Source organism: Oncorhynchus mykiss, chromosome 6, assembly GCF_013265735.2.
Source record: "Oncorhynchus mykiss isolate Arlee chromosome 6, USDA_OmykA_1.1, whole genome shotgun sequence".
NCBI classification, from domain to species: Eukaryota; Metazoa; Chordata; class Actinopteri; order Salmoniformes; family Salmonidae; genus Oncorhynchus; species Oncorhynchus mykiss.
The window spans coordinates 41,754,036-41,770,715 of record NC_048570.1 but is presented as its reverse complement, the minus strand read 5'-3'; the positions used below and the strand labels follow the sequence as shown (position 1 = coordinate 41,770,715).

The 16,680-nt window shown below is 42.3% G+C and overlaps 1 protein-coding gene and 1 long non-coding RNA gene across 2 annotated transcripts; one reads left to right on the top strand and one right to left on the bottom strand.

Annotated features, from left to right (window-relative positions):
• Positions 1–1,504: 1,504 nt before the first annotated feature.
• si:dkey-250l23.4 (E3 ubiquitin-protein ligase RNF180) lies at positions 1,505–11,237 on the top strand. Its single transcript, XM_021604989.2, has 4 exons — positions 1,505–2,276; positions 9,380–9,614; positions 10,604–10,729; positions 10,991–11,237. The coding sequence occupies exons 1-4, from the start codon at positions 1,692–1,694 to the stop codon at positions 11,191–11,193; spliced, it is 1,149 nt and encodes a 382-aa protein (XP_021460664.2). The 5' UTR covers positions 1,505–1,691; the 3' UTR covers positions 11,194–11,237.
• A 2,275-nt stretch (positions 11,238–13,512) lies between these two features.
• LOC118964870 lies at positions 13,513–16,037 on the bottom strand. Its single transcript, XR_005052109.1, has 6 exons — positions 15,701–16,037; positions 15,281–15,324; positions 15,064–15,149; positions 14,533–14,764; positions 14,192–14,428; positions 13,513–14,049 (listed from the first exon to the last, which is right to left on the bottom strand). It is a non-coding gene; the product is annotated as an uncharacterized LOC118964870 (long non-coding RNA).
• Positions 16,038–16,680: the final 643 nt, after the last annotated feature.

The following is a 16,680-nucleotide window of genomic DNA, read 5'->3' as shown; positions in this document are numbered from 1 at the left end:
TTACACTATGAACGATTCTGATTCTGTTTCCCACCAACGGACTAGTGGTGGCATGTGGTAGGCCCTCTACGCTGGTAGCCTTTGCATTTTACATCGTCGAGGATTTGCTGCACAGGAACTGGCTGGGCTATTCTCTCACAGATTGAATGGGCCTCTCACTCATTGCTTTTACATGTACTACAAAAATATAACCATTTCAAATCGCACCTTCTAATTTATGATTATAATATTGGCAATTTTCATTTTCAGTTTCCCAAACAAACACCTTGACTGCCCACCACCCACTAACATCACCCACTTAAATGCTATTTAAAGAAATGTTGTCTCTTAAATCAATAGATTATTCCCCCCTCAAAAGTTATTAGATCACCAGTTACTCATTGATTAAAGTATTTATGGTAATGCAACATGAACCATTACGATTAAAATACACAAGTTAATGTACTCATCTATTTATTGTTTCTGCCTTGTTGAAATTCCACTAAAATGTACTTACACATATACACGCACGCACGCACGCGCGCACACACACACACACACACACACACACACACACACACACACACACACACACACACACACACTGCTGATTAACCAGAAAGTGAAAGAGCTGACCAAGTTTGTTGAAAACAAAAACTCTGGTTATTTTGCCTTCTGTTTTTGTGTTCAATGGCTGCATTGTTGTGCTGTGTGACTGCATGTTTTTCTATAGGCCCCACAGGACAATTGGGAGACTGAATGCACCCATTTTGTGCTGGGGCTCACCAGGGGGGCTATAGCTTTGTCAACAGTGCAGTATGTCCCAGGGGGTCACCAGAGTAGGGCAGGTGGCCACTCTGCTCTGCTCAAATCTGTGAACATCTGGTGGTCGAAGGTGTGCTCGAACGCTCCCCTGAGCCCTGAGAGAGCTATAGGCCCGGGCATCCAGAACCACCAACAACCAGACCAGGGAGAGGGACAGGGAGTAATATCAACTGGAGAGAGAGAGAGAGGGAGAGAGGACCAGAGAGACAGGTGGCCATCTGGAGTGATTGGATTAGAAGAGAGGGTAGTCTGGGTGGGCATATACCAGGTGTACTGGTGAGGGCTGAGAGAGCTGGGTCATGTGCTCGCGTGTGGGAGCCACTAGTCTTTATGGTGCTGCTGCTGGTGATGACGTGGGTGGTGGTGGTAGTGGAGAAGACAGTGATTGTGAGCTGGGGTGTGTGGCTGAAGCCCTGTGTCTAGAGGTCAGGCCTCGGTTAAGGTACGTAGATCCAGGTGGACCAGAGAGCGAGGCTCGCTCAGCCGGGGTGGAGCAGATATCAAGGCCGACGCTACCTGGGAGAAAGGCACATCGAACGGCTCGTAGTGAGGACTACAGAGAGATAGACAGAGAGAGAGCAGGAGAGAGGAATAGGGACTGTGATAGGGAGAGGGACAGAGAACGAGGGACTGCAGAAGATAGAAACAGAGAGAGAGAGAGGGATAGAGATAAAGAGAGTGCAGGTGAGAGAAATAGAGACCATGAGAGGGACAGGGACAGAGAAAGAGACAGCCAGAGAAATAGAGAAAGAGAGACCAGAGACCAAGAGAGAGAGAGAGCTAGTGACTGGGATAGAAACAGGGACAGGGACAGGGACAGAGAGGACCGGAGGGGCAGGACACAAAGCTTTCCAAACAGTAACTCTAACCCTCTTCAGACTAACACCATGGAGGCTCCAGAGGGTCAGGGGAGACTGCAGAGAGGACTACCCTCACCTGGACAACCCCACGCCAGTTACCAACGATCTAGCACCACCCTCAGGTCTCCACGCCAAGCCTCCGGCTCCATCTCTCCCACCCTACTCCGCCCATCCATCCGAATCAGAACCTCCACTCTGTCACCAAGGAGACTGCCGCAAAGGATGGACATCACGGAAACGCGATGTGGCATGTACACGGTTAGAGAGCCAGGTGCATTCTGGGTAGAGCCCGGGATTGGGATTGGCCAATTGTCCGAGAGAAGAAGGACTCAAACACGCCTCTTCTCCCACAGCAGCTTAGAGCTGGAAGAGGAAGAGGATGAGGAAGAAGAGGGAGAAGAAGAGGAAGAGGAGGAGGGAGGAGAGGCAGGGGGTAGTGGTGTGATAGGGGTGGTGACTCAGACGCTGACTACAGCTGTGCCCTTGTCCCCTGCTCCAGCAGCGATGGATAGGAGGATGACTAAAAGAGAGAGGAACAGGATGAAGAGTCTGAGGAAAAGGCAGAGGAGGAGAGAGAGATGGAGACAGAGCCAGCTGCTGGAGAATAGACAGGTGAGAGAGACCGCAATTGTTTTTTAACTAGCGTTGGCTAAAGTTAGTAGTGGCTGTTAAAATAGAATTGAACCATGTATTACAGTTTCTCCTGACCTATAGACTACTTTCAGGGTGAAGAACCATCTAACATTAAGTTATAAAATACTGAACTTCCACTTTAATACAAGACTATTGCTTCTCAACAATATACTCCCACTGGGCACGAACTGGATTTATTACCAATGTTGTTTCAAAGTAATTTGTCAACTCATTATGACGTGGAATCAAGGTGGCAAATACATTGGATTTGAAAAAAGGATTGACATGTTGTTTTGAGGGTACAATTTCAACCACAGGATTATGTCATCACAGTAACTCATTTTCAACATGGACACTCCTTGTATAAAATTTAGCCCAGGATTCAACTGTAAATAGACAATACATATAGGCCCAGGATTCAACTGTAAATAGACAATACATATAGACCCAAGATCAACTGTAAATAGACAATACATATAGGCCCAGGGTTTCAACTGTAAATAGACAATACATATAGGCCCAAGGTTTCAACTGTAAATAGACAATACATATAGGCCCAGGATTCATCTGTAAATAGACAATACATATAGGCCCAGGATTCAACTGTAAATAGACAATACATATAGGCCCAGGATTCAACTGTAAATAGACAATACATATAGGCCCAGGATTCAACTGTAAATAGACAATACATATAGGCCTAGGGTTTCCAACTGTAAATAGACAATACATATAGGCCTAGGGTTTCAACTGTAAATAGACAATACATATAGGCCCAGGATTCAACTGTAAATAGACAATACATATAGGCCCAGGATTCAACTGTAAATAGACAATACATATAGGCCTAGGGTTTCCAACTGTAAATAGACAATACATATAGGCCTATGGTTTCAACTGTAAATAGACAATACATATAGGCCCAAGATTCAACTGTAAACAGACAATACATATAGGCCCAGGGTTTCAACTGTAAATAGACAATACATATAGGCCTATGGTTTCAACTGTAAATAGACAATACATATAGGCCCAGGGTTTCAACTGTAAATAGACAATACATATAGGCCCAGGCTTTCAACTGTAAATAGACAATACATATAGGCCCAGGGTTTCAACTGTAAATAGACAATACATATAGGCCTAGGGTTTCAACTGTAAACAGACAATACATATAGGCCCAGGGTTTCAACTGTAAATAGACAATACATATAGGCCCAGGGTTTCAACTGTAAATAGACAATACATATTGGCCCAGGGTTTCAACTGTAAATAGACAATACATATAGGCCCAGGGTTTCAACTGTAAATAGACAATACATATAGGCCCAGGATTCAACTGTAAATAGACCATACATATAGGCCTAGGGTTTCCAACTGTAAATAGACAATACATTTAGGCCCAGGGTTTCCAACTGTAAATAGACAATACATATAGGCCCAGGGTTTCAACTGTAAATAGACAATACATATAGGCCCAGGGTTTCAACTGTAAATAGACAATACATATAGGCCTAGGGTTTCAAGCTTTGTTTGATTTTCAATCTAATCTACAAGTTAATAATACATGTGTTGGATTCACGTCTCCATCTCAACCAAAAACCAAAGTTAAAGAATATGATTCAATCAAGTCAAACTGTTTTAAAGTGCATTTGAAGTTGGATTTGACTTGATTTAGTGCTATTCTTTAACTTTGATTTGTGTTTGAAATGTAGACGTGAGTCCAAATATAAATGATTCATTTCTAGACAAACTGGAATTAAAGCACAGATGTCCAAGCAGAATAATCTTCTCCTTCAAATGTTGATATTTGGTTGCGTTGATAACCAAAGGCAATTCAATATCACATTTGCAATAAGGTAAATAGCCTATTAACTCGCAACAAGTTAACAAGTGATTTGTTGCTTTCACGTCTCCATCTCAACCAAAAATAAAGGTTAAAGAAATAAAATAATTAGACTAAGCCAGCAGCTCAGCTCTAACAATACAAGCAGTAGATACATCTCCATTAAATGTTGATATTTGGTTGGGTTGTCAACCAAATACAATTGAATATGACTTTTGTAAGACGGTAAATTGCTTAATGTTGAGGCTATTACAAACTAATGTAACAGTATTTATTCAACCGTAAAACAAGTAACACATCCATGGCCCCATTTTGAGGTTACTGTAACAACACATCGTCTTAATGTAGTCATAGAAAGGGTGCATGTTCAGGGTCGCAGGTCTGTGGAAATCTTCACAATTGCTATAAGAATCTGCACAGAATCTCAAACGACGTCGATCCCTTGCACCATGCACTTTAATGCAATCCAGGTCATTTGGTTGAGCTATTAGACGGAGCGCAGAGATAATGCATTACGTCGCTGTATAAACAAACGAAATAGCTAAGATTGTATTCCCATTTGAACTTTGCTGTGATTTGGAATGGTTGAAAGTGCAGTGTTTTACTATAGGTGACAACTCAACCAACAATCAGACAGGATTTCCCATTGGAATTTGCTTGTGCTTTCAGATGGTTGAAAGCATAGTGATAATGCATTGGGAATTGAGCAAACTTTTTGAGAAGGTGAAAATAGGTTGGAATCTCAGTGATCAACGTATGTACCAAATATTTTCCAATTCTCCGTGTTGAAATGACGTGGTATGGACAATCGGCTGTGTGTACCTTTCCTTTGACTGACCACAGTTTGAAGCCATCACTTCTTGTTTCCTGATAAAGGACCAGCTGTATGGAAGTGAAACTTCGGATTCATTTAAATACAAAGGCCATTAACGCTTCTCACACAAGCTTAAATTACTTTATTGATCCGGTTAACCTTTTACTGCAGTGGTCTAAATCAGATTCACACAGAGTGTTTCTTGGTAGTCTTCAACAAATCTACTCTGACAGAAAAGCATACACCACACACAGATGGTTATGTGATAAAAAGAGAAGAAGACACCTGTACCATGTCAGATATAGAGTTGAAATGTATTACATTTTGAGTTTGCATCCCAATATTACGGTTTATATACATCACAGAAGACTGAAATGTAACAAAACTGTTTGACACAGAAACACCAGATTTTCGGCATTGTTTTTCAAAATAGTGTTTATTAGTAACATTCCACCCATGAGGCCACTAGGTCATTTGACTGAAAGAAAGAGCTACGAACCCCATGAACAATTCAGGACATTGGGTTGTTGTAGACAAACCTTTAGCTCTACTACAAAAGTGTGTCATTTACACAAATACCAAGCAGTGCGCTGTGTGCAGTGTGTGTGACGACTTGCCCGTGTGTGTTTTTGCACACTGTAGCATTTGCCTACTGGAGTATGTCATATGTAAATGGTTCAGCTCTGTAGCAGACAGCCAATGTGTCTCAATAGACGAGGTTCCGGTTTTGTTTCTTTAGCCAACATGTCCCTGTGCCAAACAAGTCACGACAAGGACGGAGCTTTGTTGTATGTAGACAAAGCGGGTGGTGTAGGTACATGAAGTTCATTTTACCCAAAGTGTATGAGGCATTTATTGACAAAAACAAGGCAACCCCTTACTATGCTGTGGAACAAAGTTAATTGCTCCCTCACCTCTCCCGCTCTCTCTCTCTCTGCATTACATGTTGAGTAACTGTGTGGGCTGATTACTGACTCTCGAGAGGCCCATCAATGTCAGTGTATGTGTGTGTGTGTGCCTGTGTGCATGTGTGGGCATCACAGGAAGTTGGTGGCACCTTAATTGTGTGTGTGTGGGGGGGGGGGGGGGGGGGGCTTGTGGTCATGGCTGGAGTGGATTAGGTGGAATGGTATCAAACACATGGTTTCAATGTGTTTGCTGCCATTCCATTTGCTCCGTTCCAGACATTATTATGAGTCGTCCTCCCCTCAGGAGCCTCCGCTGTGGATGTACGTGTGCATGTGGCCTGTGCGTGTGAGCGCCCGTGTATGTGAGTGTGGGTGTCCCGCTGACTCTAAACAAGCCCCATCAGCGGCCAGCTTGACTCAATAGCCATTGTCTGTGCAGTTAAAGTGGGGTTATATCTGAATTGGCTGCATGATGACGCTTGGGCAGAGAGCCCTTCAAAACCACCCAAACAAAAGAACAGATTCCAGTTGGATTGGCCGGTGCAGATCCACAGTCACGTTGCTGGACTGAAATGATTGTGACTGGCTGTTGTTTTGTTTCTGACATCATTCTCTGTGGCCATGATGTCAATTAGCATATGTAGAAGCTGCCATGCACATTACACATACAATGTTCCCCTAGCTGATATAATTGTGGCCATATGATTATGAGATTGGTTTTGTACATTGTTATGAGTAACTTGCTATGGATGTAGTTATGGAGTTGCCTAGATGACTACATTACTTGAATATGCCAGTTTGAATGCTGTGAGTGGAAATTAAACTTTTGTACTGAGTTGGACATTACTCCAAGGCAAAATATATACTGGGATAAAACAAAGGCCTGTATACAATGTGGGTCCACAGGGTCAGAATTTATGAACACTGAATTAAAAACACACCGTAGTTGTGGCTACTATCATTATACACTATATATACAAAAGTATGTGGACACCCCTTCAAATGAGTGGATTCGACTATTTCAGCAACACCCGTTCAATGTGGCACCGTCATAGGGTGCCACCTTTCCAACAAGTCAGTTTGTCAAATTTCTACCCTGCTAGAGCTGCCCCAGTCAACTGTCAGTGCTGTTATTGTCAAGTGGAAATGGCTAGGAGCAACAACGGCTCAGCCACGAAGTGGTAGGCCACACAAGTTCACAGAACGGGACCGCTGAGTGCTGAAGCACGTAGCGTGTAAAAATTGTCTGTCCTCGGTTGCAACACTCACTACTGTGTTCCAAACTGCCTCTGGAAGCCACGTCAGCACAATAACTGTTAGTCGGGAGCTTCATGAAATCGGTTTCCATGGCCGAGCAGCCGCACACAAGCCTAAGATCACCATGCGCAATGCCAAGCGTCAGCTTGGTGGTGTAAAGCTCGCCGCCATTGGACTCTGGAGAGGTGGAAACGCGAATCACGCTTCACCATCTGGCAGTCCGACAGACGATTCTGGGTTTGGCGGAAGCCAGAACACTACCTGCCCGAATGCATAGTGCCAAGCGAAAATGTTTGGTGGAGGAGGGATAATGGCCTGGGGCTGTTGTTCATGGTTCAGGCTAAGACCCTTCGTTCCAGTGAAGGGAAATCTTAATGCTACAGCATACTATGACATCCTAGGTGATTCTGTGCTTCCAACTTTTTGGCAACAGTTTGGGGAAGTCCCTTTCCTGTTTCAGCATGACAATGGTCCCGTGCACAATACATTTTTTATTTTACCTTTATTTAACTAGGCAAGTCAGTTAAGAACAAATTCTTATTTACAATGACGGCCTACTCCGGCCAAACCCGGATGACGGGGGGCCAATTGTGCGCTGCCCTGAATTCAAACTAGGGACTGTAGTGACGCCTCTTGCACTGAGATGCAGTGCCTTAGACCAGCATGCATACAGAAATGGTTTGTCTAGATCGGTGTGGAAAAACTTGACTGGTCTGCACAGAGCCCTGACCTCATCCCCATCGAATACCTTTCGGATGAATTGGAATGCCGACTGCAAGCCAGGCCTAATCTTCCAACATGAGATGTTCGACAAGCAGTTGTCCACATACTCTTGGTCATTTGGCGTATCACAGGTACTCAAAAGGCACCAATTTCATGGAACGAACCAGTACACATGAAGTAATTTTGATAGTTATTTTGTATGTGTTATGCTGTGTTCTGTGACAAGATTAATCTTGTACACTGCCGGTTAAGCATTGTATGTCTATGTGTTATCATTCTAGCTGTGTCTTTGGGAATGCTGGCTGTACTGTATTTTTTTGCTCAGCTCTGGGAGAGCTACTTTCCACCCTGTGTGTGTGTGTGTGTGTGTGTGTTTTGCTTTGAACTTTTCAATTTTCTCTTGAAAGGTGTAATAGTAGAATACACAAGGTGTAGTCATTCATTTTCCTCTAGTTATGTCAGTCATTGCACACCTTAGAGAGCTATTTATAACTTGTCAGAAATGTCCAGATCAACTCAACTTGCCCATTTTAGCTTGTTTTCTCAAATGTAGAATTTCGCTAAATAAGCTTTTAACCTGCAACATTTTCTCTCCGCCAACAAGAGAGGTGTGAACAGTTTTTGTCATGAACAGTGCTTTTGCCCACAGAAATAGACGTGGTGTGAGCGCGGATGTTCCACAATGCGGGGGCCTGAGTGAAAAGGTTTGAAACCCCTGCCCTAGAGTGTCTGAAGAACTGGGCTGTCTGCTTCTTATTTTCTACCAAATATGTAACATCTCAGCTGCACCCCTGTAGCCATTCCCCCCAGCAAAATAGTTGTCTCTACTGCCCCAGTTCAAACCTATATTAGGTGCCAGGCCTATAAATGGCTTAGTGGGGTGTCAGACTTTCCCCAAATTTAGAGTACCTGCTAATGCAAACCCATCTCCAAGTTAATAATGGAACTCGCTTATTGGACTCAGACTGTCTTTGCTTTTAATAACTGGAGCAAAGCAGCTCTCTATAAAAGCTTTGATTCATCACTATTCTACTGTATACTGTACACTGTGATTTGCAGTAGGGGCAAAATTCTTGACTAACTGACATTTGTCAGAATAACATATTGGAAGATTATGTAGGCCTAGCATCATTGCAAACAGTGGCTTACGTCACCTAATTTAAACATTTTATTTAATATCTACCAAACCCTCAACTCACCCCCCTTCATCAGGCCTGCACCGGTACACCTGCCCACACATCAAATATAGATTAATGTAATAGAATATCAGGGGAATAAAACGCATTATGGAATGGAATCTCAGGGGGAAAAGAACACATTCCCACAAATGGCTACTGCCAGCCTCATCTGAGATTCATAAAGAGTTCAAAGGTTATGTGGGTTATATTACAACCTTGAATGGGTTGAATGGGTTGTGTCATTGTGCCATTTTCTGTCCTAGAGTTCCACAGGAAACCCAACTGATCCGTCTGTTTTTGTCCTGTTCTTTTGAAATAACTAAGCAACTCCGCCGGCGTGTTCTGTGTCTCTGCAGAGTTCGACGGGGAACCCATCGAGCAGCAGTGAGGAGGAGGATGATGTGAGTGCCAGGGACAGAGAGGGCTTCATCTGTGCTGTGTGTCTGGATGTTTACTTCAGCCCCTACATGTGCCACCCCTGTAACCACATCTTCTGTGAGCCCTGCCTCCGTACCCTGGCTAAGAACAGCCCAACCAACACCCCTTGCCCACTCTGCAGGACCACCATCACTCACGTCTTCTTCCAGACGGGTGAGCACAGTATCCAAGTCATTTTCTCCTGGTCTCTCTCGTGACCACTGCTCTATACTGCAGTAGGAAGAGCCGTGCTGGAACCATCTAGCCTGGGTACCAGTCTGTTTAGCCATACGACAGGGAGGACAAGGAGTGGAGGAGCTAAACCGACTGGTACCAAGGCAAGGAACCATCCAGTACTTCCACGTATCAAATGGTCACAAAGGGACACAGATAAGGAAAGGAGATCATTGTAGAGAATTGGAACATACTGCTTTACTTGAGCACACGCCACAGTTGTCGTCGTCCACAAAATGGAATGACTTGTTGTCATGAAATTCAAATGTGAACAGCTGTACTGCGTTTATGACGATTCGTGTTGTACAGATCGTGAACCGATCAAGGGCAAACGTACTTATCTGGACATGGTGCATTACTGAGGCGTTACTATCTGTGTTTTTGATTCTGTAGTTCCTCTAGGGAATGTTACACACCTTGGGCTCAGCATTGGCCAGAAAATACAACAGAATCAGCCTTCTATTTCAACACATGAATACGATGGAGGGCTATAAACTGAATAAGGACGTTCACATGGGTCACATGGGTCACAAGTACAAACTATTAACTCGTGGCACACTAATTGCAGATAGATTGCGCAAGGTGATTGAATGCAGTTGATTTTTTGCGCTAAGGGTAGCTAGTGAGAACCTCATACCCATTAAGGGTGCTTGAGGATGATTGGACAGCGTGGTTTTGAAATGGGATTATTCTGCTGATTATCCAAGCCAAGGTCAAACTTGGTCAAACACTTATTTTATCTCCAAAAATGATGATTCCTGTATGGATCACACATGAATACAAAGCATTTAACTATTAGAAAATATTTTTAAAATATCGACCAGAATCTACCCAAATAGTTAGAGATAAACAGTGATGGTATTTGATACTAAGAGAATGAGATAGTAAACCAATGAAGGGCCTTTTATTGTTATTTGTCTGTGTTGTAGAGTTGAACCACACAGCACGGACGTTCTTCCCAAAGGAATACTTTTCCCGGAAACAGACCTTCCAGAAGGCAAGCTGTGCAAAATGGCCGCTCCCAAGCTGCAGGAAACTTTTCCGTATTTTTGGAGGTGAGGGTTATTGACTCTACTGTATAGACTTGATTAAGCAAGCTTATTGGTTATATATTTTTTTTGCAGTTGGAAATTAAACTTGGTGTAGAGATAAGTTGACCAAATGGTAATGTATTTATTGGTTTTTTAATCCTTATTTTATGATTACAGAATTATTATTTATTACTTACTGCACACGTTCTATTCCAAGATTAATGTAGATGCAGAAGGAAAGTTGGTATAACCCGATTTTCCCCTGTCATTCCAACCCTTCTCCAGGTTTCCAGAGGCAAGCTAGTCCAATAGCCAGGCGTCAGTTTCCCCACGGGGGGTACCGTCTAGACGCCATGGACTTTGAGGACAATTCTCGCGGCTGGCGCTTTGACATTGACATGGTCATTATCTATATCTATTCTGTCAACTGGGTCATCGGCTTCATCATCTTCTGCTTTCTCTGCTACTTCTTTTTCCCTTCTTTCTAAAGTCAGATGGATGGATGGATGGATGGATGGATGGATGGATGGATGGGTGGGTGGGTGGGTGGGTGGGTGGGCGTGTGGGTGGCGGATGGATGGATGGATGGATGGATGGATGGATGGATGGATGGATGGATGGATGGATGGATGGATGGAGGAGAGGAGAGGAGGAGGCAGAGTAAGCTACAGACAAATTGGAGATATGTTTGGTAGAATACAAGCAACAGTGTTCCAGTTGAACCCTACTGAATTGAGGAAACAGGGTACCATATGGGAGGCATTGGAGAAGTACATGATCTCTAAACAGTGAACCTATAATATCATTAAGGCACTGTTTCAAGTCTAATGGAAACACAAAAACACAAAAAGGTACCTGGATTGATTCTAAGTCTTCAGTATGTTTGGAAATTTTGTGACCTTGGGACCTATCTGACATTTTGGTTAAAAAAAATGTTATTCACGTAGTTGCTCTTTAGGTGGTCCTTTACATTTGAGCTATGTCTGATAAAAAAACATTTGAAAGTTAATTTACTTTGAAAGAAATGAAAAATCTGAAAGTTCTGTCTGTTCAAACACCTTTTAACTTGGTACTATAAGGTTATATCTGCAATCCAGTCACACAATGCTGGGTTGTCAATCAAAAATAATTATATTTAAGATTATGTACTTATCGAGTCATGAAAGAGGAAGAAATCACAAAACAGTTCTGAGATCTGGGACTTGAGAAATACTAATGATCTCAAAACAATGCATTTTGTAGATAGACCATTATAGTCCCAAGTCCTTGATTATTCATATAATATGTTCTGGTCCTCTTTTTAAATTACTTAGATTTTGTTTCACCACTTTTTTTTCAGAAGAATGGCCATAACGTAAGCTCTTCATGGCAAAAAAATAAATAAATACAGGTGCCTGCATTCTTAAGGCCCTTAGGAGAGGCATTGCTGTTTTTGTCTTGTTCTATATCAACACGAAAGTCTCAAGGGAAGGAGTATTTCACAAAATCACACACTTACCACGTTTTATTGATAACTAAAAAATTTTTTAATGACCTCGGGTGTCAGAGACCAGAAAACTATATCAGTTTACTCATCCAGAGCTAAACTTAACAATGTTGCTGGTTATCCATAGGATATAGTGTATTTGTCATTTTAGGGAACAATCGCTTTAACAAATGTGTGATGAACATGAATTTATATTTTTTATGATAGCATTAGAAAGATGGAAGGGTATTTTCTTTACTTAATCCTTAAATGTCTGTACTTTTCTATTAAAACTTCAATCATTTTAGTATTCTGTGCCATATAGAATATTATGGCTGAACCCAGCTTGACATTTCAGAGCCATATGGTTCTATCTGCAATTGCAACCCCCTACATTTTTTAATTTTATTTTCATTTTTTACAAATGTCTTAGGATTTTGATAGTCTGCACTTTACATACCTTTACAGTGGGGACCTTAATGGGTTTTGAAAGAAGAATTCACTACAAAATATTGCTGAGATCTTGGATGTGATATCTCAGAACGATGCTTTGCGCAGATACGTAGAACCTTAGTCCAAATGTCCCAAGCAAGATCTTATAGCAATTTGTAAGCCACCTTCACTCCTGCCAGAAGTATAACTCTTCTCAAGCATTTTGAATGGTTTATTTGACTGATATACACAGAAAACAGTTGCATACAGGTAATATTATTTTATTTGAATTTCATTTTTCGGCCTTTCCTCTACTGCTCATTTAAAAATATGGGTTTCTCAGCAGTGCGTCTGAAGTGAATTGCGGATCCAATTCCTTTTCTTCAGCTCTAAGTGCCTATCATGGTCATTGTGTAATTTCTGTTTCATTCTGGCATCAGAGCACTCCTTGTGTATGTCATCTTTGCAATTCCAAGTATTCACAATAACATTTCTTGAAATCAGCAGTTGTGCTGTTAGAGTATTGGGTAACACGAGTATTGTACAATTTATTTGTACAATTCCTTACAGTAAACAGGAAATGACTTGCAGAAATGCACCACTTTGTATTTGTGTTGAAACAACCCGACTGGATGTTTTCCTTTGTAATGAGAGTCTCAGTCAATGTGCAAGGCCAAGGTTCTTTATGGCAAATTATCTTGACAACATCACACGTAGTGTTGGGTGCAAAATCAGTCATTCCCTGCTTCTACTGTTGAAAGAACACTGCTGTAATGGATGTTAATTTAGACTATTACACTGTTTGTTTACGTTTTGGTCATACTCTTTATATTTAGGGCCTCTGTGACTTGTTTCTTGTCACTCGTTTGAATCAAATAAAACCCAGCAAAAAAACATGTAGTTCAGTATACTGACTTTATTACTGTAATGTTATCATGGACACATGTAGACACTTCTTCTTATTTCCTCCATTCAAATACTGATACACCAACACCGTCTTACGTCACAAATGTAGACCCTCTCTGCTTATCATTCAAAATAAATACATTTTTGGTAATATACTAGTTTTCGATGTTCACAGTTAGAGTCATTTCGAGTGCAATGTCAATGAATTGCACAATGTTCCTGGAAGTAATACAATGAATGACTTTAATCTCATGTTTCTGTGTTTATTGACAATCTGCCTTGTTTATGAGGCTGATAAAAGCAAGCAGTAGATGAGAGATGCAAAAGACTTGATGTAATGTCCCCTGGTTCCCACGGTGACTATGGAGCCCTGGCTTAGTTGCTCTGTGGAATTCTCAGACGAGGAACAGCCCTGCCTACTGTTAGCTTTCTGTTTCTGAATGGCCCTCAGGGTGGACGTGGAATATCCTGCCCTCCACTCCGGGCACCACAGCCACTCCCACCTCTCCCTCCAGACTCTCATTCTTGGATCTCTCAATGGCTGCAGAAACACCATCAGTACACAATCCAGGTTAGCCTTCAATCACAGATGTGATCAGCACAGTAATGAAAAACTCGACAGGTAGGACGTCAGTCAGCTCTTGGAAATGAGTGTTATGAATGAAAGAAGCAGCTGTGCTCACCAGACACAGAGGGGGTGGTGGACACCTTGATAAGGCCCATCATGTGACCAGACTTGCACCTCTTCATGCATCTGACTATACGGCCAGACTCAAAGTGGTTGATAAGGACGGTTGACAGGTTCTGATTTCCTACTGTGCAGTAACAAAAGAGTGATCAAATGAAGAACCTACACCTGTTGATTGATGGCTTGTTTCTAACCTGGATGCCAAACTCTTTCTGTATTCAACAAGTCTGCTCTGTAAAAAAAAAAAGAAGGAAAATAGAATATGGAGGTAATATTTCATATAAGCCAAAACTATGCCTGTGACTGAAACATAAAGAAAATGGAAGTTGTAATAACCTGAGTTTAAAAAAGCCACCTCAGCATGAGTGGCCTCCAGCATAGCCTAGATGACCAGATTACCCAGGTTGCACTCTGCTCGTCTCACGGCGGCGTAGCATCCATCCAAGGCCACGTCTATGTGGCACAGGACCTCTCCAAGCATGTGCTGAGACAGAGTGACATAAATTCATAAAACGTGCCTTATGTGCCCATGAGGTCCGCCACTGAACATGGTGTAGTCATCGTTGCCCTGAGGACAAAACAGGAGAGGATATAAAGGAGACTATTGTCAATGTATCTATTGCCCTGAAGCCAAATGGCTGCTTTCTAAACTGCTGTGAGGAGACAATTTTACCTGTCCACTTAAACTACTGCATCTTCCACTGCTAACTAATAGACTACTTCATTTTTTTGACATTTTTATTAGCCGGCTGGCGTAGGAAATGGGTACACTGCTATTCCAGTGGCTGTGGCTGAGTGTGCTAATATGAAGTGGAAGAATACACTATACCTTCGTTAAAAATGATTTCTGTGTCTATCCAGACTTACCTTGAACCTTCACAGTCTCAGCGATGACTCTGCCAGGTTTTCCAATGAGATCAAAGCCAAAATGGATCCCAGAAACCTGGGGAAATCTGAAAGAAAATGCAATATGTTTCAAGAACCCTTGTGATTACTTTGTCTGTGAGAATAAAATAGCAACTACATTCAAACCAGTTCACTCATAATGCTTTTGGTGCCTTTCCATTGTGTTCCAGTGCACTACCTTCCATCCAGAGCAAGGTAGTTGCGGATTCCGTTCTCCAAGCCCTGCAGCAAAAGGAAATGTGAACTATTATGTGGATTATAATTAATGGACATTTTTTTGTAAGGGTTGTTACATTTCTTTTTTAGGGCAAATCAAGTCTGACATTTCAAAAGGAAATTACAAACTTTAGAAGCCTTTTTAAACCTCAAATACACTAGAAGTTTGCATTTCCTGCTGTGCAGTAACAAAAGAGTGATCAAATGAAGATCCTACACCTGTTGATTGATGGCTTGTTTCTAACCTGGGTGCCAAACTCTTTCTGTATTCAACAAGTCTGCTCTGTAAAAAAAAAAAGAAGGAAAATAGAATATGGAGGTAATATTTCATATAAGCCTGTGACTGTGACTGAAACATAAAGAAAATGGAAGTTGTAATAACCTGAGTTTTAAAAAAGCCACCTCAGCATGAGTGGCCTCCAGCATGGCATAGATGACCAGATTACCCAGGTTGCACTCTGCTCGTCTCACGGCGGCGTAGCGTCCATCCAAGGCCACTTCTATGTGGCACAGGACCTCTCCAAATATGTGCTGAGACAGAGTGACATAAATTCATAAAACCTCAGCTTAGTGGCATCTGGCCAGGCTAGTAACACAGACACACTACTGTAAGCAAATTAAGCTGCAACAACAGAAAATCACCAGCATATTATCAGTGTATCCTTTCACACTCTGCCGGATTCCTGCATCTTCCTCAAGGTCTTTCACTAGCCTAGTGGTTAGAGTGGTTAGAGCGTTGAAAGGTTGCAAGTTCAAACCCCCGAGCTGACAAGGTACAAATCTGTCGTTCTGCCCCTGAACAGTCAGTTAACCCACTGTTTCTAGGCCGTCATTGAAAATAAGAATTTGTTCTTAACTGACTTGCCTAGTAAAATAAAATAAAATTGTGGCTATCTTTACACAACTGAACTTGAAAGTCCAATCCTGGCCCTTCACAACATCACTCTTTGAAATGTAACTGAACTCTGAGCCACTCTTCACAATCACAATCCCATTGACCTCCAGAACCCTGCACTCATGGTCATGTCCTCCCAGGATGAGATCCACACCTAGCTAGCCTGATACCATTACGCCACCTCAAGTGTGTGAGTGCGATGCCCAGGTCAGCCCCTTTGTCCCTCAGCTCAGCAGACAGCCGATCTGCTGTCTCCACGTAGTCTATATACTTGATGTCGTTCTTGTCCACAGTGCCCAGGGTATCCATCCAGTCCTCCTCTACCAGGCCCATGAAATCGATCTTCAGGGCGTTCCGCTCCAGGATGTTGATAACCAAGCCATGGACCAACGTTTCACTAGTGAACCTTTGAGTGCACAATTGTTGTTTGTTTACATTAAAATGAAACACTGGATGTAAAACAACCA

Coding starts and splice junctions, on each gene's coding strand:
- si:dkey-250l23.4 (XM_021604989.2), top strand. CDS start 1,692: ATGGAGGCTCCAGAGGGTCAGGGGAGACTGCAGAGAGGACTACCCTCA. Junction 2,277..9,379: donor AGCTGCTGGAGAATAGACAG/GTGAGAGAGACC, acceptor GTGTCTCTGCAG/AGTTCGACGGGGAACCCATC. Junction 9,615..10,603: donor TCACGTCTTCTTCCAGACGG/GTGAGCACAGTA, acceptor TCTGTGTTGTAG/AGTTGAACCACACAGCACGG.